Source organism: Haemaphysalis longicornis, unplaced genomic scaffold (genome assembly GCF_048455015.1).
Source record: "Haemaphysalis longicornis isolate Haplotype H1 unplaced genomic scaffold, Haemaphysalis longicornis Haplotype H1 scaffold_9, whole genome shotgun sequence".
NCBI lineage: Eukaryota > Metazoa > Arthropoda > Arachnida > Ixodida > Ixodidae > Haemaphysalis > Haemaphysalis longicornis.
The window spans coordinates 130,570,356-130,592,917 of record NW_027526460.1 but is presented as its reverse complement, the minus strand read 5'-3'; the positions used below and the strand labels follow the sequence as shown (position 1 = coordinate 130,592,917).

General features: G+C 47.5%; 1 protein-coding gene across 1 annotated transcript in view; it reads right to left on the bottom strand.

The window, feature by feature from the left end:
* The window catches only part of LOC144153438 (hydroxylysine kinase-like), a 185,299-nt gene that overhangs the window by 147,371 nt on the left and 15,366 nt on the right, over positions 1-22,562 (bottom strand). Inside the window, exon 2 of the mRNA XM_077685085.1 lies at positions 22,001-22,100. Within this exon, the coding sequence (XP_077541211.1) occupies positions 22,001-22,100 (100 nt within the window). The remainder of the gene's footprint in view (positions 1-22,000; positions 22,101-22,562) is intronic.

Here is a 22,562-nt window from a genome sequence, read left to right as displayed (position 1 = left end):
TCACAGCCGCTTACGAGCAACCTCAACATACAGTGCTATATAGGTGCTATTTAGGTATGGGGTCCATGTTGTGGTGGAGAGACGAAATATTTGTTGTGTGGATTGGCCACACACTAATTCGGCAGCAGTAAGTGAGACTCTATTGTCATGTTCTCGTCTTTCCGCGGTAACGATAATGCTCATGACGTGGCTCGATGTCTGTCTAACAGAACCGATCACATCGACGAAACAGCACTTTTTGCCTTCTGGAATCGGAGGGAATGTATGGTCTTGTACGGGGGTATAATTATGAGTGATAGGTTTAAATGGGTTAGATGACCTTCCTTGCTCATTGTTGAATCCCCTCCGTCGGGTATGTGCCGTTGCATCCCCATCATCTTCATCGTGTACACAATCATGTCATTAAAGATCGGAACCCTGGTCCTGTCAGCCATGACACCGAACCCTGGTGCATGTGTCCCCTTGCCCTAACATTTGACGCCGAAACCCGGGAAGGAGAACAGGGACCGACGGGGAGAATAGCACAGATGCCAGTGGCTGCAGGCAATGAAACCCAGTACCGTTCACCGCCGACTTGCGCCTACTAGCAAAACTCTCTAGCGTTAACATTGACTCCTCAGTACTATCATGGATTAGCTCTTTTATTACTAACCGCTCCCAGTTCACTGTAATCAGATCCCACCACTCAGCTTTAACCAAAGTTATCTCCGGAGTTCTTCAAGGCTCGGTACTAGCTCCCCTACTCTTCTTAATTTTCATAAACGACCTGCCCAACGGAATTCCATCGTCCATCGCCTCTTCGCGGACGACTGCGTTTTGTACCGCCGGATAGAATGCAACAGCGATGCAGTACTTCAACATGACCTTAATAAAATAGATAAGTGGTGCTCAAAAAATTGAATGAAGCTAAACATTGATAAGTGCAAACTCATGCAAGTAACACGAAAACGTTCCAGTATAACCAATGCATACACGTCAATCTCTTTCCCACTCTCTTCAACAGAACCATACCGTTATCTGGAAGTTCTTATAACAAAAAACGTATCACGGTCCGAACACATCGAAACACTTGCTGGTGATGCCTCCAAATCCCTCGGCTTCATCAGAAGGTCTCTTGCTTCATGTCCTTCACCAACCAGGCAACTCGCCAACGAAACGTTCGTCAGGAGCAAACTAGAATATGCCTAATCCATCTGGACCCTCATCAAGTGTACTTAATGAACTCCCTCGAAATTGTGCAGAATGGCGCCGCTCGCTTTATCGCTTTGAAATATAGCCCTCACCATAGCATCAGCAACATCAAAGCATCCCTTGGAATCCCCGCACTGATACTCCGCCGGAAGATCGCTCGACTTCGTCTCTTCCATTCGCTTTTCTTTAATTCCCCAGACCTCCACACCACCCTCCTGATCCCCCCCAACCCGTTCGTCGCGGATCCTTTTTAACTCCCACAGCCTTCAGCGCCTACATGGCACCACTAATTCCTTTAACAAATCTTTCTTATCAGCTGCAATTGAGGCTTGGAATGCCCTACCCGTTGCAATTGTAAATGAGCGCGATTCACAGATATTCCGGCAGAAATTCACCAATTATTTCCGCACTTAATCAGACTTATTCTCTTTTCTTCTTTGTGCAATCGTTAATAGAACCAACTCTATGTGCCTAATTCACTGCAATGCTTATCTTCAAACTTTCTTTATATAGCAATTACCGCTTAACAAGAGAAAATATTCCCTTGGTATGTTTATGCGTCAATACCATCTAAAATGTAAAAATGTGCCTTTTGTGCTTCTGTGTGTCAATCATGTGTGTTTTATAACAATGTTTTATGAACTTCCTTGCTGATCTTGCCCGCCCTTATGTAATACCCCGAAAAAGGCCTTTAGGGGGAATAAATGATGATGATGGTGATGATGATGATGGTGATGGTGACTCACCCTGAGCCACGTGAAACCATGGCTGATGCTGACACAATATGAACCAACTACTCCCTCGATGGCTCCAATTTTTCTAAGCTCTGCGTGGGGTCCTACCCAGACCGCTGAGTGACCAATTGAACACTGCGTCCATCCATGTTCCAGTTCCGAACGGATATGCCAATAGTGTGAGCGCCTCCGTGCCCCGTGGAAGACTGCATGAGGACTGAGCGCCGCTGTGTGTAGCGCGCGCAGCGATATGACGCGTCGCTGCCAAAGGAGTCATCAGGATGAGCGTGTACCGTGGTGTGCTCCCAATAGGCGCATGTTTTCTATTTCTTTCTTGATGGGTGAGCTATGAACACGTTACAGATAGGTGGATGTTTTGGAACCACAAGAGACGTCGAGTAAAGCGAAAGGCGGACTTATACACTTTGTGAGCCATTCTGTGCTTTCTCATTTTTTTGCTGACGTATATACTCTTGTGAACCCAGCAGGTACATCACCACGGACCACTGCAGGAACTTAGAAAAACGATATGGCTTCGTCTTTACACACGTGAGCCCGGCATGCACATTGTATTGGTAAAAAGAATTCGCTATCCGGAGTTGCCGCTAGGAACCGAGGGCTCCTGGCCGACGTCCATTGGGTGGAGGGCTAGGCTTCCTCAATATTCTGGGGGAATAAAAGTCATATCTCTATCTCTTTGCCCTGACCCGTTTTTACCGATTATTTGATGCGATGCTAGCCGCTTTAGCGGACTTCCTCTAAATGAAAAGATGATTTTCTTACAAAATTGAAATGCCCGCCTACAGCTGGAGTTTTCTTTAGAAGCAAAACAATTATGATGAATATCAGAAAAGTGCTTCGCTTGAGCAACTTCGGAATTCATAAAAAAACCCTGCGTCGTAAACCCATAGAGAACAGTGACCAAGCAGGAGAAGCAGAGATATTTTAATGTTGAAGCGTTGCAGTGTGAACCGCTTTTGAGGCACCTTGAGCTTCACTGCGAGCTTCACTACTGCGGGCGTCACTACTCGAGAGCAGTATATTTAATTTGAATCGCTTGAATTTAGTTTCCAGTTAGTAATAAGATCAAGCTGTTCGCTTGGACACGTCGGTCAGTCGAAGATACTTTCGTACTGAGTACCGCGAGTACAAGTCTATGTCGTCAAGGCAAAATCCGCGGCTTCCGTCCAGATAGCACTCAACTCGACGCTTAACAACTTCTGTGATCTTCATGAACACATGAATATCCTGAAGCTCTCGGAGGCTGTTTTTGATCATTCTGGTGGCTTCTCTCTCGTCCACGAATGCAAGTTGGCACACTTCCGTTACCAAGTGTGGGCTAGAAGCCACCAACTCTATTGCCTTGGCGGAGGCTGTGCTAGATATGCCTGTCGCGAAAGTGGCTGCCCTTGCGACGAGGAGGCGGTTTCGCTCTGCAACACTCTGTATGGCTTTATAGTCTGCAGCTATATGAGCAGGAACATGCGGCATGCGGAAATCGACGAGAATGTAGTTCCATGAAATTCTCGGCACTATGTATGAAATGCAGTTCAGCCCCACATCGGGGTCCAGACCGAGGTGCACGTGAGAAATGTTCTTACTTGTTGCGATTGTCCGGGCTAAATCTATGGCATCTTTAGCCGTGCACTTGTGGCTCCAGAAATAGAGATATTTTATGCTCGTGTTACGGCCGACTGCCGTTACGATTCTGCTAACTACGTTTTCCACCTGTGCCGTTGTGGCAACCTTTTGGGAAAAGAGAAATAGTTGGACCTCATTGAGTGTGTTGCTTTCTTGGATAAACTCGGCGATCAGTGAGGCGCTTTGCTGACTGGGGATTCGATCGCAGAAGTCAAGGTGAAACTCCTTCACGTGATTCTTCAATTCAAATGTTCGCGATGCCGTCCCAAACCACTCAAGAGATGTGGCAGTCCGAACGGAGAGCTTCCCCTCGCGTATTTTCCTACATTCAGCTAGCACTAAACCTGGATGGATAGCGTGGTCCCGAAATACTTCTTGGATCCTCCAGCAGTGTCCTCGCTGGCTCAAAGCCACACAGTACTCCTGAAAGTCCTCGATCTTCATTGCATTCAGGGTAGAATTCCTCTCTAGTGTGTACAAAACTGCCGCGCACTCAGCAGGCGAAAACCCTTTAAGGCTGATTCGAAGTGTCCGCAGGCTTTTGTTGTACTTCAAAATCCTCAACCAAGGCCAGATTCGGGGTGTCAGGGTGCCGAAGTCGTCTGTGTCGTAGCAGCCAGCTTCACCGCCTGCACTGTTCCATATACACATCCGGAGTTCGAATCTCCTTACTCTCGTATTAGCCTCCAGGAACCTTTCGATCTCTTTAGCCTCTTCCAAGTCTATGCTGTATCCTTCAAGAATGACTTCTTGGAGTCGTTTCTTTCCGTTCAAGGATTTCACCACGGCAATGAGACCCTGGGCGGCACCTCTCAGTTCGTATGCCAGGTGGACGCTCTTCAAAGTGCAGGTGCTTCGCAAAACCTCATACAATGCCACGCAGTTATCTTGATCGGCATAATACCAAACGTGCCAGAATGATATTTTTAAATTCTCTAGCGTTTTGCATTTTCCTAGGGCGGCCCAAAGCTCGTCCTTACTGTTTTCCGCATGTCCGTGAATGGATATTCGTATGGTTGTGAGGCACGGAGACGTTTCGAACATTCTCGATAATACTGCTGCCACTCCGCGGCGTCTCCCATATCCAATTCAAACGTTCTCAACGTACACAGGCCAGAGAGCCGCGATAAGTCTGGCATTGAAGCAGGAGACCCCAAGAGGCCAGTAAGCGTAAGTTCATTCAGACCTTTTGCGTATCGCAGGCTTCTCAGAAGGAGAAGATGGTGCTCTCTAGGCTTGTGTATTTGCTTATAGAGGGTGAAGTGCACGCTCTCAAGGCATCTGTGATTTCTCAGCAACCAATACATAAGGACTCCAGCTTCACGCTTGTCCTCTTCTGTGGCCCCATTTTCCGGAACAAGGCTGTTGCAGATTAGTTTTAGCTTGTCCGGCTTGTGCTCGTCCAGCCGGCATCGGATAACTGCCAATACCTTATTCAAGGTGTCAATTTTGGTGATAAAATGGCAGGCCTTCCCGTCAGAAGACGTACACAGCTGTGGTGTACATACTGGCAGCGAGCCTTGGTAAAGCAGCATGTCCCCGTCGCTGTAGTCGCTGTCCATTGCTTTGTGATGGCACGGGCAGTTGTAGTACACTACCTGGGCAGACCTGCAGCAGATAAAAGAACGAGAATTGAGGCAACAGCTGCGGTCTAATAAAACGACTGAAATTATGGGCATCAGTATCCAGGCTTTCGAGCACGATTGCCAAAAAAAGTGGAAAAGAAATGTGTTGTGTAATTCGGTTCGTTCTCTCATCCGGGTCTGTCTCACGCAATCGCACTGAGAATGTTGCTGCGGTGAGACACAGGGTCATTTTTACTACTGTCATTATGGAAGGCGTTGATATTAACAACGTAAGGCTAAATTAAGCCAGCCAAGTGGAAAACTGGGGAATTTCAAAATGGTCTTTTTTAAGGCCTAAATTTGGGCTAGTTAGTGATACGACTTCGAGATGGTAAAAAGCGCACTATAAAGGGACAGAAGGAGAGACGGTGACACTGGACCAGCGCTAGACATCAACGGAGGCTTCGCTGACAGGAAAGGCAACATAAATATAAATCCGTAGAAACACTAAAAAAGATACGGAAGGTGCAGCTTTCACAGAGAATGTGATTGAAGATCTAGATAGGCTTTTTCTTTTGTGTGCAAAGCCAGAGACGGTGTTCTCACGCATTTGTCATTTTCCTTGATAATGCTGAACGCCTCAAAGATCTCTCTTTGCAGCTGTGTACTAAAGCTGCGCAGGACGCGTGTTCCCTGAACGTCAGGCGTGCAAGAGCACCGCCAATGTCCTCCCACGCCAAATGTCCTTCCCACGAGAATGAATTTACGGCTGAGCGGTGCTCTCTTAATGTTTCATTAATGCAGCGTCCGGTCTGTCGGACGTAGCATCTTCCACAATCTAGTGCACTCCTGTAGACCACACCTACTTTACATTCCACGAAGCGTGTGGTGTGCTTAGTTGCGGAGCCAGCCTTTCCAGCTTGTTAACCGCTTTGCACATACGTGCAAGCTTGCCGGGCGCTGAAAAAACAACCTGAGTACTACACCTCCCGCCACTTTTTTGAGCTGGTGGGAAAGGTTGTGTACATATGGCACGACTACAGGCCGCGCTTTCTGGCGTTCAGGTTGAGTCAGCCTTGCCTAGCTCCCTGAATTTGTATCTTTGACCAGGCTTCAAGCTATGGAAGCCAACAATTCCGCAGTAAAACCAGCATTGCGCAGGCGTCGAGCTTGCTGCAGAAGGCTACATGCAACTTTGTGGTCACAGGACTTTTTGAGGGCAGCGCGCATACAGTTTTTGGTGATGCCCCCTTTCCCGGTCTTGTAATGGGCCGAATCCTAGTTAAGGACTAGTTTTTTGTATCGGGGATGGTAACACCAGCCATAGGTCGGCAAAACAGAAAGAACTCACTCAAACTCACTCACATTTTTTCTCATTCACGCTGCACTCAATCAAACTCAGACTCAAAAAGTTCGTCTGTTCACAAAATCACTCGTACTCACTCGTCAAATACCCATTTGTAATCGCACTCACTTGTACTCAAACTAATTTGTCCTCACGAGTATTCGTACTCAATCTGTACTCATGAGTACTACTCATGAGTACTACTCATTCTGCACTCATGAGTACTCAATCTGTACTCATGAGTACTCAATTGGTATTACTCACGAATAATCAACTTATCTGCACTGTTTGCTAGGTCGTAGCTCGAATGAAACACTAAGTAGAAAAAATAAATTGTTTAATTGATTAGAAAAACACAGGTTACGTATAAATCAGGACAGAGGAAGAAAACGTCTGACGCGGTGCACTGTCGTTGGGCGACTTACTGCGCGAAGGCAAGTACATGTGACAAAGCGAAACGGAACGTAAGCACTCGCGTTGCGTCTGGCGTCTCCTCTTGTTCTCAGGCCGGGTCGGGCTCAGGGGAGCTCGGGGCTTAAAGGGACACTGAAGTGAATTTTTCAAGCTCCCGTTTTTGCTTGCACTGCGTAGACTGGCTCAAATTAGCACACTTTTCATCGTTTATCCGGTTGACAAATCGGTAATTATTTTACAAAGCGCGAAAGAAGACAAACTACCATGCGCGGTTTGCGGCGGCCGCACCAACTAAAGCTGTGACATTGGGAGGAGCGGGCACTGTGATTGGACGATGCCCAAGGTGAGCAACCAAACAAGTTTTGGTTTCGGTTCTGTAAAAAACAACCGGGGGCGTTGTTAGATGGGCATTCTCAATAATTCAGTAATCATCGTACCGCGCTTCTGCCATGTTGTCAGCTGTAAAAATGCATAAAGATAAGCCTCCTAGGACGGATCGGAATCGTAGCATTCACTAGCCGAAACCTACGCTGTGCATGAACGCCCTCCGCGTACCCGCAGACGCCCAAATGTCATGCGCTTTTCCCCCATATTTGGAGCTTGCCTCACTCATGCCTGTACCGTAAAAAGCGTGTTCGCACCAGGCCAAGGGTCTGTTCAGTCTGGCCTGTGCCCAATGCCCGCAAGCAGTCGGTGCTTGTGGCAACAGCACGCCAACGAGAACTCGCTAGCGCGCCAGTGCCAGCCTGCGCGCGTTCTGTGAACTAGTTCGTGGAGCCATGAAGGTTGCGGCCCAAAAAAAGGCGAACTCAATGTAGAAAACATCGGCAGAAAACGAAAAAGTTAACTTGAAAAAAAAGCACGTACACGCGGGGACTCGAACTCGTGACTTGCAAAACACTCCTGGGCACACACCTAGCGCCCCAGACCACTCCGCCACGGGATGGGCTCTGCCAACCATGGTAATATAAAGTATATATTGTACAACAAGTTTACACTTTTATTTAGTTGGCATTTCAAGCAGCTTAGGTGACTATTTGTTGTGTTGCGCTCGTCCAGTAAGCGTCCCCCGAGTTTCCACAATAGCTCACGTCTAGCAATTGCATTTCGTAGACGGAAAAGCGTTCGCAGATGCGTAGTCGTGCTGCTGACCGCTGTGCTTGTTCGCCCAGCGCAAAAACGTGCTTCCCGCACCCTAGTTTTACGCTGTACGGTAAAAGTACCAGTTGATTTTATTTCCTTAGTACCTATATTGACTTCGCTGACTCTCCTCCCGCCTTCAAGAGGCCTTATATTTTCCTACTGGCGTACCAGTCAGCGAAGCGTCGCATGTGCGCTTGTGTGAAGCGACCTTGACTTGGAGCTAGATACAGTGTACAAACTAACCAAGTAAAGAAAGGCCCATTCTTCCATTCACAAACGTGTCCTGGCTTCGTTTCAACTCAGCGAACGAATTGCGACGACCCGTCGGTGGTGTCGGACGAAACGCTGGGCCGACTGACTCTGTCTGAAGGCCGGGGAGCCGTGCAGTAGCGCAGCCAAATACGAGCTCGGCTCCTCGCGACGTCACACGAAAACGCCGCAGAAAATGGGTGAGCGTAAAGAGAGGAGGACAGCATTTTCGAATTAATTTTTCTACTAAATAAAATCGCGTAAACGCGCCCAGAGTGGTCGTAACATGGCCTGGGGACTCCGGACTACAATTTGCGCAAGTAATCCCGCAACGTTTACATATCACTTCAGTGTCCCTTTAAAGGGACACTGAAGTGAATTTGTCAAGCTCCCGTTTTTGCTTGCACTGCGTAGACTGGCTCAAATTAGCACACTTTTCATCGTTTATTCGGTTGACAAATCGGTAATTATTTTACAAAGCGCGAAAGAAGAAAAACTACCATGCGCGGTTTGCGGCGGCCGCACCAACTAAAGCTGTGACGTTAGGAGGAGCGGACACCGTGATTCGACGATGCCCAAGGTGAGCAACCAAACAAGTTTCGGTTTCGGTTCTGTAAAACATAACCGTTGGCCTTGTTGGGCATTCTCAATAACTCAGTAATCATCGTACCGCGCTTCTGCCATGTTGTCAACTGTAAAAATGCATAAAGATAAGCCTCCTAGGACGGATTGGAATCGTAGCATTCACTAGCCGAAACCTACGCAGTGCATGAACGCCCTCCGCGTACCCGCAGACGCCCAAATGTCATGCGCTTTTCCCCCATATTTGGAGCTTGCTTCCCTCATGCCTGTGTCGTAAAAAGCGTGTTCGCACCAGGCCAAGGGTCTGTTCATTCTGGCCTGTGCCCACTGCCGGCAAGCAGTCGTTCTTATGGCAACAGCACGCCAACGAGAACTCGCTAGCGCGCCAGTGCCAGCCTGCGCGCGTTTTGTGAACTAGTTCGTGGAGCCATGAACGTTGCGGCCCAAAAAACGGTGAACTGAATATAGAAAACATCGGCGGAAAACGAAAAAGTTAACTTACAAAAAAAAAAAAACTACGTACCCGCGGGGATTCGAACTCGTCACTTGCAAAATACTTGCGGTGGCATACCTAGCAACCCAGACCGCTCGGCCACGGAGCGGGCTCCGCTGGCTTTGGTAATATAGGGTATATATTGTACAACCAGTTTACATTTTTATTTAGTTTTGGCATTTCAAGCAGCTTAGGTGACTATTTGTTGTATTGCGCTCGTGCAGTAAGCGTCACCCGAGTTTCCACAATAGCTCACGTCTAGCAATTGCATTTCGTAGACGGAAAAGAGTTCGCAGATGCGTGGTCGTGCTGCTGACCACTGTGCTTGTTCGCCCAGCGCAAAAAAGTGCTTCCCGCACCCTAGTTTTACGCTGTACGGTAAAAATATCAGTTGATTTTATTTCCTTAGTACCTATATTGACTTCGCTCACTCTTCTCCCGCCTTCAAGAGGCCTTATATTTTCCTACTGGCATACCAGTCAGCGAAGAGTCGCATGTGCGCTTGTGCAGCGCTTGTGTGAAGCGACCTTGACTTGGAGCTAGATACAGTGTACAAACTAACCAAGTAAAGAAAGGCAAATAATTCTACCATTCACAAACGTGTCCTGGCTTCGTTTCAACTGAGCGAACGAATTGCGACGACACTTCGGCGGCCGGCGGACGAAACGCTGGGCCGACTGACTCTGTCTGAAGGCCGGGGAACCGTGCAGTAGCGCAGCCAATTGCCAGCTTATCCCCTCCTGACGTCACACCAAAACGCCGCAGAAAATGGGCGAGCGTAAAGAGAAGAGGACAGCATTTTCGAAATTATTTTTCTACTAAATAAAATCGCGTAAACGCGCCCAGGGTGGTCGAAACATGGCCTGGGGACTCCGGACTACAATTTGCGCAAGTAATCCCGCAATGTTTACATATCACTTCAGTGTCCCTTTAACGGTGCAGCCGTGGCCGTAAAGTGCGTTTTTCTGCGTGTCTTCGGGTGGCAGCTTTTGTCGTCCGTTTTCTTGTTTTCACTACTGTTTGCACTACTGTACTCAGGAGTGCATATACTCAAGAGTGCAAGCACTCGCAAAAACAGTATTCATGAGTATTGTACTCAGGAGTGCTGTGTACTCATGAGTGCTGTGTACTCATGAGTACTGTATACTCATGAGTATTGTGTAATCATGAGTACTCATACTCATGAGTAGTGTACTCATGAGTACTGTACTCACAAGTAGTGGACTTACCCCTGTACTCACTCGTCATCGTACTCACTGTTTTTTTCTGGGTGTGTGATCACTCATCATCGTACTCACTCGTGAGTTTGAGTACAAATGAGTGTACTCACGAGTGAGTACGCCGACCTATGACTCCAGCACACCCGACCCTCATGAAAAAGATACTTAAATCGAGGAACTGAAGGCATCCTTCTTCAGGTAACTCATCGGTGAATTTGAGGCCTTTTTCACATGAATTACAACCGCCTAGAACTTGGTTCACGAGTTTAGTCGAATCCTATGCCCGCACCTTCCAAAGAACCAGGTATTCATCTACGTATCGAAATACCTTTAGAATTTTTGCACCACAGACTGTGTCAAGGCACGTGTGAATACGCTTGTCACAAAATGAAAACAGTAAATCACTTAAAATATTGGCAATACAAGAACAAATATAAATCTCCTTCTTTTGAAGAAAGGGTGTTTCATTAAAAGCAATTATTGTAGAGGACAGGTCAAATGTTAATAATTCCATAAAATGGTTGATATTAAAACGAATAGAATTTTGAAAAGTAACAGGGCCAAAGTCGTCGATGCTTTTGTCGGACCGCACAGAAAAGTTCACTTTGCGGAATTGACTAGAACAGGTCTACAATGTCGATGGAAAAGGCTTCCAGCGGCTGAATGAGGATATTCGTGCTCAGTAATAAAGTTCAAAACTCTGCCTCAGTTACGCACAAGGTCAGGGTCATTCACCTTAAGCAATTTAAGATGCCATTGCAAACATCTGGTGAATTTGCTCACATGAATATGCAAAGCCTTAAGGAAACCACCGGTTGTGCGAAAAAAGACCGCTTAGATATGTTTTTTTTTTCAGTACAAATGCACACAGAGGGGATGTCATTCAGGGAAATTGTGACAGAGAAGAATTCATGGAAAGGAACCCTCTCCATATTTTTGCAGAGGCATCTTAAATTGCTTAAGGTGAATGACCCTTGTAATGAGGCACAGTTTAGGGATAATAATAGGACGTACTGTAAGGAGCCAGAGTTTGGATTCCAAACAAGCTCCTTCCATGAGACAGTGCATCGACATAACATGAGTGTCCATAACTGTGACACTGGTTAACTGTACAATTTAATTTGCCCTTTCATTTTTCTTACCCACTTAGTCCGCAGAACGACGAAATGCTGGCGGGCGTAAAATCCGGACATTTGCTAGCGACTGCGCCTACATTCACCTTATCAGAAATCTTATTTAAACCAAAATGCAGCATCCTCACACACGCTCACGTAATCTACCAGGCTGTGCCTGGAGTGCCATCCAACGGAAGTATGAGCCCGCCACTAAAGCGGCGACAACTGTAGTTTGGATTAAAAAATATTCTTCACCCTCCTTTCACGTAACGTAATGTAAACTAACCTAACATAACCTGAAGAACAAAAAAAAGCGTTTAAAGCACCGAAGGCAAACCAAAGCCATGAAGATTTTAAGCAAACTGAAAATTTCAAAGAAAAAATTAGCCGCGTATCTGCGCCTTTCGTAGCAAATGTCAAATGACGATAGTCTTTGTAGACATTTGCCAAGGAAATGGCCCCCCTTTGCTTTCCGGCTCACCTCTCATGCTGTTCCTGCACCGTCGCGCTCATCCCAAGGTAAACACACTAAAGGTTTGCGCAAGGCGATTTGAATTTACCGCGTTACACTGCTACAGGCCGGGTTCTTCGATGCCAGCGCTGCAGTGCGGCGGAGACGCGCGTGAATGGAGGCGGCCGACTACAAGGTTTATAGAACCGCGTAGCCGTGCTCCACGTGCGGTGCACGCAGAACGTGGAACTTAGTTAGTGGAACCGTTCATTGCTATTGCCGCGTTATTTTTCATATGCCGCCAGGAGGCGGCGGTTTTCTGCAGTGGATGTAGGATATCATTTGCTATCGAAAAACCAAGCATCTATGAGTTTTTTAATAAGGGAAACCTATCAATATCCCTTGTGTACTAACTTCCTGTCTTATATTTGCTGTCTTGTCTTGTTCAACAAAGTTGACAAGTATGAGGAAATAAACCGGGCTTAGATGTTTACGTTTGGCTGTTAGTATATAAGACTATTGCGCAATATGAATTTTTCTTTGGCCGGGTGGCTGAATTGAGTCACAGGCAGACAGACAGACAGAAAGACAGACCAAAATTTCTGGGTTTAAGTAGCCCAAGAAAGACTCGTCTTTAAAATACAGGCGGCACGAGCCGGACTGAACCACCGCACTTAGAAGCAAGAAGCTTAGAAGGAACCTCTACACCACAACGGCACACGCTCTGGCCTGTGTCAGCCCAGTGGTAATAATTCTAATATCGTCGGATGTCACTCCAGGCGTGGTTGTAGCCCCAAACTAGAGTGCCGTCTACTATGACAGCAGTCGCGCATTAAATAGGTTTTTTATTGTTACCTAAGGTATTCTCTCGTTAGGCACACGTATCATAAGCGACGATCTAGGAGAATAAAATGCCCTATTCCGTTGTACTCGCCCAAACCAACAAAATAACACGAACTGCGAAGCATGCAACCGTTCCCCTTTGTGGGATGCAAGTCATGCATTAAAACTGTGCAGCTTACCTTCACAAAAGAACGATACCTCTTTGAGCGAAACCTTTGGCCCCACGTCGACAGCAGCTTGCCCTTCCTTTGTTTTGTGACGCGGAGGACACGATGATGTCAATTTTTAGATCGAATGCGAGCCATCATAAGAGGCCATCTTAAGAAGCTCCTCCTACCCTGGCAATGTAGGTCATGATGATGATGACGACAGTTACGACGACGACGGTTATGGTGGTGATGGTGATGACGATAATTTATTGGAATTCCATGTCCCTAGCCAAAGGATGTAACTAGTGTCCAATGCCTCCTCCTTCACAGGCTGGCTCACACCCGAGGAGATGATTTGTCAAAGCTCAGATAAGGTCACTCGAATTCCCGCAATTTAGTCATTTCTAATGGTGTGGACATCTCTGTGACCGTGTGAGCCTAATAATCAAACGCGCAGGGGCCGAATTCTGCTGGGCGCCGGAAGGGCACTGGAAAAATTTTCGGTGGCCTTCCCGAGGGTTGTTTTCCGGTGGGGTCTCACAACTGGCTCGGAGCGGTAAACGTCAGCCCGCCTGCGTCACGAAGCTATATTTTGGCTATATTTGGCTCTATTTTGGTGACGTCATGTAGCCAACCGGCGCCCCCGAAGGAGCGGCCATAGAATTTGGAGGGGCCAGATCCGACGTGGTTGAGAGCACACCGGAAAGCAAGACGGCCGAGCTTTTGCCGCCTGTTTTTGCTATTTTAGCGTTGCCGACAGTTTCAGGCGCGCAAGCGACAGTTTGCCCCGAGTGACCGCGAGTTTAGGCACTCATTCCAACGCAGCGAGACCGCCGTGCGTATTTTCTTCAACGAATTGGAAGCCCTTATGGGCCATCGAGGTGCAGCGAAGGGCCAACAGATACGAAGGTGCTGTGCGTGCTGTGCCCTCTTCGTAAGTGACAGTTTGCAAAGCGTTTGCTGCCACGATGAAACACATGTCGCACCCCGCCGCCAGTCGCAGCGTTCACACTGTAAAGTATTTCTTTCTTTATGGTGTTGGTACTGACGGAGCTCCGACACACGAGGGGTTTGGATTCCCCGGCGACATGAGCACGGTGGTAAGTACTATCTGTTTCTGGCTACGTTTGTTACGGAAGCAAAAAATGATTTAGCCCTATTGTTTTGTATCAAAGAGAAAAAAAGTGCGCTGTCGGAAAAGCAGTCACCTACAAATGCGTTTATTTTGAGCGGTGTCGTGTGGCGGGAGTGATTCATAAAAGTCGACAATTGTGGATGATCAAATAGTGTGTATCTAACTTAGCAGATGCATATGTAAATAAGCTTTTAACACTCCGGCCTATCTTCGCCTAAGTGAAATGATATCGAAAAGGTATGTCAGTAAATGTAGCTAAAATGAAAACGTTCAGAGGTATCGCAATAGGGTGCCGTCTTGAAAGAAAAAAAGCTTATAAAGGAAGATAAAGAGGTGTATCGCATTGGGCGTGTAACTGACTTCATAACGAACCGTGTAATATATGCGTAGCGTATACGCCCCCCCCCCCCCCGTGTTGCTGATCTGGTGTTGCTGATCTGGGTCTTGCTGATGTGTTGCTGATCTGGGAGAGCCGGTGAGTCCTGTTTTCGTGGGTCGTCAGGCCTCGTCGTGATTAGAGAGACCGGTCAATATTCTCTTCACAAAATTCTGTTTATTACACTGTAACCATCATTCTGCTGTGAAGCAAAGCATGATGATGCATGTACCACACACAAAAAATAATGAGTATACCGTGGAAAGTCAATTGGCTCATGCACGGCATCGTCTTGTTTGGCTGGGTGAGCTCCTGTGGCCCATTTCGTGGCGATGAGCTCATGCTAGCACAGTTTCGAGTCTGGGTGAGAGCTTGCTAATACAGACTGTGGGATGATGGGCATCAGAGGTTTGTTGGTCAAGCGACATCATTGGCACACAAACATGTTGCCAAACAAACAATGGACACATTGGCCAAAGCACATCATTTGAGATCATTGGCCAACAGCCTGTTGGCCAGTAGACATCAGGGTTAATGGGCCTTGCCATTTTTTACGTCTTCAGCTGCCCGCAATGCTCAGCCAATACCCTCGCATTATTCATGTTAACAGTGAATCAGGGCACACAGCTTTCCATAATTGCTTGCTTTGCACACCAGCTTCAGACATTGCGCCATTTTTCTAAAACATTTTTGTGGTGCTACCTGCAGGCATAAAAAGCAAGTAACCACTTCATTTTCTTTACCTGCAGTATTTCTGGAAACCTACATCGCATTTTTGCCTTGTTTTGTTTTTCTTTATAGGTGCCAATGGGAACTTCAGGACAAAGGAAGACAAGGAACGTGCCTGGAGCAAGGTACATCACAAACAGCAACAGCTCTACGCGGTTTATGGGCTCCTGTTTTGGGATCCGGCATAGTCGTGAAGACAGCCTTCAAGCAAGAGATCTTCCAATACGTCTGCTGCGATGGATATAATAAAAATGAAGCCTGTGTGCATGGATAATACAGTTCCATGTCAACGCGCGAGAGTTGGCAACATAGAGATGTCCTGCGTAAGGATATGAGGAGGTAATAAAAGGGAATGTAAATTTCCGAAATATCCGGCTGTTGCTGATCCAGCGCCAGCGCGCGCGAATTACAGCGCCAGCACACGCGAAAAACTGCGCCAGCACAAGCGTTTTCCAGCGGGCAGCGAACGCGTTGTCGAGCGGACAGCGCCGCTCGGAAACTCGCGCGCTGGTACGGAAATCAGGCGCGCGCTGACCGCTGCCCGCCAGCGCGGTGTCTGTTCGGATAGGGAAAGGCATTCCGCAAAGCACAAATATAACAGAAATGAAAACTAACCAACTAAAAGCAGATCTACCTCCGGGGATTGGCTGTCGGGCGACACGTCTTAAAGTATTATCATACCGTGCACGCCTATGTTTGTGCTCCGCGCCACCAGAATTCCTTTCCTTGGTCGCTTGGTCGCGTACCTATTAACGCATACCAGCCGCCGCGTCGCCAGTATAAGACGCGTGACGAACCGAAACTTCGCCCAGTAACTTTGAGAATGCAACTATCACAGACAGAACGTCTGGTAACTTCTTCCTCACTCTGACCAAATGTTTGACCCCTTGACCGACTTTCAGCTCCCGTCCGCTTCAAGGATTCTCACAAGGAACTCCTTCTTCGAAAGCTTATAACGCTTTCAGCCATTATGGAGTGGCCGACGCGCTTGTATGCGTCGTCTCTGGACCCGCTCGATGGGTGGACACAAAAGCGCGGCGAGCAACAAAACCCTCTGCGGTTTACTCCTTACGCACTTCACACATAATTCAGCTCGGCCTGCGGGGAAACAAACACAATACAGGTAAACAAGATGTGTAGTTGCAGGGCGGTTTTAATTTTAAAGTCAGGGCCCGAACTTGACAGGCAGTATCGCATTCTATGCCGGTTTTGAATCGTAGTATGCTGCGATGGTAGAGTAGGGAACTAAGTTTGCAGGAAAGTCAGGCGCGTACTACAAGAAAAAATAGGTAACGGCCGCTTACCTCACGAAAAGTGCGCTCGCTTTTCGAGATCTAGAAGTTGCTGCACCGCTCCAGCAACAGGCCATGGCTCGTGACCGTGAGGACTCACTTTATGCAAGTGCCGCTCCACGACCTTTCTAGCATGGTAACTTCGATCCGCTTGTTCCCCACTCACAGCCGCTTACGAGCAACCTCAACATACAGTGCTATATAGGTGCTATTTGGGTATGGGGTCCATGTTGCGGTGGAGAGACGAAAGCGTTGGTGTGTGGATTGACCACACACTAATTGGGCAGCAGTAACTGAGACTCTATTGTCATGTTCTCGTCTTTCCGCGGTAACGATAATGCTCACGACGTGGCTCGATGTCTGTCTAACAGAACCGATCACGTCGACGAAACAGCTCTTTTTGCCTTCTGGAATCGGAGGGAATGTATGGTCTTGTACGGGGGTATAATTATGAGTGATAGGTTTAAATGGGTTAGATATCCTCCCTCGCTCATTGTTGAATCCCCTCCGTCGGGTATGTGCCGTTGCATCCCCATCATCTTCATCGTGTACACAATCATGTCATTAAAGATCGGAACCCTGTTCCTGTCAGCCCTGACACCGAACCCTGCTGCATGTGTCCCCTTGCCCTAACATTTGATGCCGAAACCCAGGAAGGAGAACAGGGACCGACGGGGAGAATAGCACAGATGCCAGTGGCTGCAGGCAATGAGACCCAGTACCGTTCACCGCCGACTTGCGCCTACTAGCAAAACTCTCTAGCCGTAACATTGACTCCTCAGTACTATCATGGATTAGCTCTTTTATTACTAACCGCTCCCAGTTCACTGTTATCAGATCCCACCACTCAGCCTTAACCAAAGTTATCTCCGGAGTTCCTCAAGGCTCGGTACTAGCTCCCCTACTCTTCTTAATTTTCATAAACGACCTGCCCAACGGAATCCCATCGTCCATCGCCTCTTCGCGGAAGACTGCGTTTTGTACCGCCGGATAGAATGCAACAGCGATGCAGTACTTCAACATGACCTTAATAAAATAGAAAGGTGGTGCTCAAAAAATTGAATGAAGCTAAACATTGATAAGTGCAAACTCATGCAAATAACACGAAAACGTTCCAGTATAACCAATGCACATACGTTAATCTCTTTCCCACTCTCTTCAACAGAACCATACCGTTATCTGGAAGTTTTTATAACAAAAAACATATCACGGTCCGAACACATCGAAACACTTGCTGGTGATGCCTCCAAATCCCTCGGCTTCATCAGAAGGTATCTTGCTTCATGTCCTTCATCAACCAGGCAACTGGCTTACGAAACGTTCGTCAGGAGCAAACTAGAATATGCCTAATCCATCTGGACCCTCATCAAGCGTACTTAATGAACTCCCTCGAAATTGTGCAGAACGGCGCCGCTCGCTTTATCGCTTTGAAATATAGCCCTCACCATAGCATCAGCAACATCAAAGCATCCCTTGGAATCCCCGCACTGATACTCCGCCGCAAGATCGCTCGACTTCGTCTCTTCCATTCGCTTTTCTTTAATTCCCCAGACCTCCACACCACCCTCCTTGATCCCCCCCAACCCGTTCGTCGCGGCTCCTTTTTAACTCCCACAGCCTTCAGCGCCTACATGGCACCACTAATTCCTTTAACAAATCTTTCTTACCAGCTGCAATTGAGGCTTGGAATGCCCTACCCGTTGCAATTGTAAATGAGCGCGATTCACAGAAATTCCGGCAGAAATTCAGCAATTATTTCCGCACTTAATCAGACTTATTCTCTTTTCTTCTCTGTGCAATCGTTAATAGAACCAACTCTATGTACCTAATTCACTGCAATGCTTATCTTCAAACTTTCTTTGTATAGCAATTACCGCTTAACAAGAGAAAATATTCCCTTGGTATATTTATGCGTCAATACCACCTAAAATGTTAAAATGTGCCTTTTGTGCTTCTGTGTGTCAATCATGTGTGTTTTATAACCATGTTTTATGAACTTCCTTGCTGATCTTGCCCGGCCTTATGTAATACCCCGACAAAGGCCTTTAGGGGGAAATAAATGATGATGATGATGATGATGGTGGTGGTGACTCACCCTGACCCATGAAACCATGGCTGGTGCTGACACAATACGAACCAACTACACCCTCGATGGCTCCAATTTTTCTAAGCTCTGCGTGGGGTCCTACCCAGACCGCTGAGTGACCAATTGAACACTGCGTCCATCCATGTTCAAGTTCCGAACGGATATGCCAATAGTGTGAGCGCCTCCGTGCCCCGTGGAAGACTGCCTGAGGACTGAGCGCCGCTGTGTGTAAGTAGGGTGAGTACAATGTGGAGTACAATGCGGAGTTGAACGACCCCCCCCCCCCCCCCCCGTTCCTTGGTGATGCGTTTGCTGCCACAACGTTATGTCGCATCCAGTGGATGCCCAGGCGCGCGCAGCGATATGACGCGTCGCTGCCAAAGTAGTCATCAGGATGAGCGTGTACCGTGGTGTGCTCCCAATAGGCGCTTGTTTTCTATTTCTTTCTTGATGCGCGACCTATGAACACGTTACCGATAGGTCGATGTTTGGGAACCACAAGAGACGTCGAGTAAAGCGAAAGGCGGACTTATACACTTTGTGAGCCATTCTGTGCTTTCTCATTTTTTTTCTGACGTATATACTCTTGTGAACCCAGCAGGTACATCACCCTGGACCACTGCAGGAACTTTGAAAAACGATATGGCTTCGTCTTTACACACGTGAGCCCGGCATGCACACTATATACGTAAACAGAATTCGCTATCCGGAGTTGCCGCTAGGAACCAAGGGCTCTCCTGGCCGACGTCCATTGGGTGGAGGGATAGGCTTCCTCAATATTCTGGGCAAATAAAAGTCATATCTCTATCTCTTTGCCCTGACCCGTTCTTACCGATTATTTGATGCGATGCTAGCCGCTTTAGCGGACTTCCTCTAAATGAAAAGATGATTTTCTTACAAAATTGAAATGCCCGCCTACAGCTGGAGTTCTCTTTAGAAGCAAAACAATTACGATGAATATCAGAAAAGTGCTTCGCTTGAGCAACTTCAGAATTCAGAAAAAAACCCTGTGTCGTAAACCCATAGAGAACAGCGAAAGCAGAGATATTTTAATGTTGAAGCGTTGCAGTGTGAACCGCTTTTGAGACACGTTGAGCTTCACTGCGAGCTTCACTATTGCGCGCGTCACTACTCGAGAGCAGTATATTTAATTTGAATCGCTTGTATTTAGTTTCCAGTTAGTAATAGGATCAAGCTGTTCGCTTGGACACGTCGGTCAGTCGAAGATACTTTCGCACTGAGTACCACGAGTACAAGTCTATGTCGTCAAGGCAAAATCCGCGGCTTCCGTCCAGATAGCACTCCACTCGACGCTTAACAAATTCTGTGATCTTCATGAACTCATCGATATCCTGAAGCTCTCGGAGGCTGTTTTTGATCATTCTGGTGGCTTCTCTCTCGTCCACGAATGCAAGTTGGCACACTTCCGTCACCAAGTGTGGGCCACCAACTCTATTACCTCGGCGGAGGCTGTGCTAGAAATGCCTGTCGCGAAAGTGGCTGCCCTTGCGACGAGGAGGCGGTTTCGCTCTGCAATACTCTGTATAGCTTGATAGTCTGCAGCTACATGAGCAGGAACATGCGGCATGCGGAAATCGACGAGAATGTAGTTCCACGAAATTCTCGGCACTATGTATGAAATGCAGTTCAGCCCCACATCAGGGTCCAGACCGAGGTGCACATGAGAAATGTTCTCACTTGTTGCGATTGTCCGGGCTAAATCTATGGCATCTTTAGCTGTGCACTTGTGGCTCCAGAAATAGAGATATTTGATGCTCGTGTTACGGCCGACTGCCGTTACGATTCTGCTAGCTACTTTTGCCACCTGTGACGTTGTGGCAACCTTGTGGGAAATGAGAAATAGTTGGACCTCATTGAGTGTGTTGCTTTCTTGGATAAACTCGGCGATCAGTGAGGCGCTTTGCTGACTGGGGATTCGATCGCATAAATCAAGGTGAAACTCCTTCACGTGATTCGTCAATTCAAATGTTCGCGATGCCGTCCCAAGCCACTCAAGAGATGTGGCAGTCCGAACAGAGAGCTTCCCCTCGCGTATTTTCTTGCACTTAGCTAGCACTAAACCTGGATGGATAGTGTGATCCCAAAATACTTCTTGGATCCTCCAGCAGTGTCCTCACCGGCTCAAAGCCACACAGTACTCCTGAAAGTCCTCGATCTTGATTGCACTCAGGGTAGAATTCCTCTCTAGTGTGTACAAAACTGCCGCGCACTCAGCAGGCGAAAACCCTTTAAGGCTCATTCGAAGTGTCCGCAGGCTTTTGTTGTACCTCAAAATCCTCAACCAAGGCCAGATTTGGGGTGTCAGGGTGCCGAAGTCGTCTGTGTCGTAGCAGCCAGCTTCACCGCCTGCACTGTTCCATATACACATCCGGAGTTCGAATCTCCTTACTCTCGTATTAGCCTCCAGGAACTTTTCAATCGCTTTAGCCTCCTCCACGTCTATGCTGAATCCTTCAAGAATTACTTCTTGAAGTCGTTTCTTTCCGCATAAAGATTTAACTACGGCAATGAGACCCTGGGCGGCACCTCTGAGTTCATATGCCAGGTGGACGCTCATCAAAGTGCAGGTGCTTCTTAAAACCTCATACAATGCCACGCAGTTATCTTGATCGGCATAATACCAAACGTGCCAGAATGATATTTTTAAATTCTCTAGCGTTTTGCATTTTCCTAGGGCGGCCCAAAGCTCGTCCTTACGGTTTTCCGCATGTCCGTGAATGGATATTCGTATGGTTGTGAGGCACGAAGACGTTTCGAACATTCTCGATAATACTGCTGCCACTTCCGCGGCGTCTCCCATATCACATTCAAACGTTCTCAACGTACACAGGCCAGAGAGCCGCGATAAGCCTGGCATTGAAGCAGGAGACCACAAGAGGCCAGTAAGCGTAAGTTCATTCAGACCTTTTGCGTATCGCAGGCTTCTCAGAAGGAGAAGATGGTGCTCTCTAGGCTTGTGTATTTGCTTATAGAGGGTGAAGTGCACGCTCTCCAGGCATCTGTGATTTCTCAGCAACCAATACATAAGGACACCAGCTTCACGCTTGTCCTCTTCTGTGGCCCCATTTTCCGGAACAAGGCTGTTGCAGATTAGTTTTAGCTTGTCCGGCTTGTGCTCGTCCAGCCGGCATCGGATAACTGCCAATACCTTATTCAAGGTGTCAAATTTGGTGATAAAATGGCAGGCCTTCCCGTCAGAAGACGTACACAGCTGTGGTGTACATACTGGCAGCGAGCCTTGGTAAAGCAGCATGTCCCCGTCGCTGTAGTCGCTGTCCATTGCTTTGTTATGGCACGGGCAGTTGTAGTACACTACCTGGGCAGACCTGCAGCAGATAAAAGAACGAGAATTGAGGCAACAGCTGCGGTCTAATAAAACGACTGAAATTATGGGCATCAGTATCCAGGCTTTCGATCACGATTGCCAAAAAAAGTGGAAAAGAAATGTGTTGTGTAATTCGGTTCGTTCTCTCATCCGGGTCTGTCTCACTCAATCGCACTGAGAATGTTGCTGCGGTGAGACACAGAAAAATTTTCGGGGTCATTTTTACTACTGTCATTATGGAAGGCGTTGATATTAACAACGTAAGGCTAAATTAAGCCAGCCAAGTGGAAAACTGGGGAATTTCAAAATGGTCTTTTTTAAGGCCTAAATTTGGGCTAGTTAGTGATACGACTTCGAGATGGTAAAAAGCGCACTATAAGGGGACAGAAGGAGAGACGGTGACACTGGACCAGCGCTAGACATCAACGGAGGCTTCGCTGACAGGAAAGGCAACATAACTATA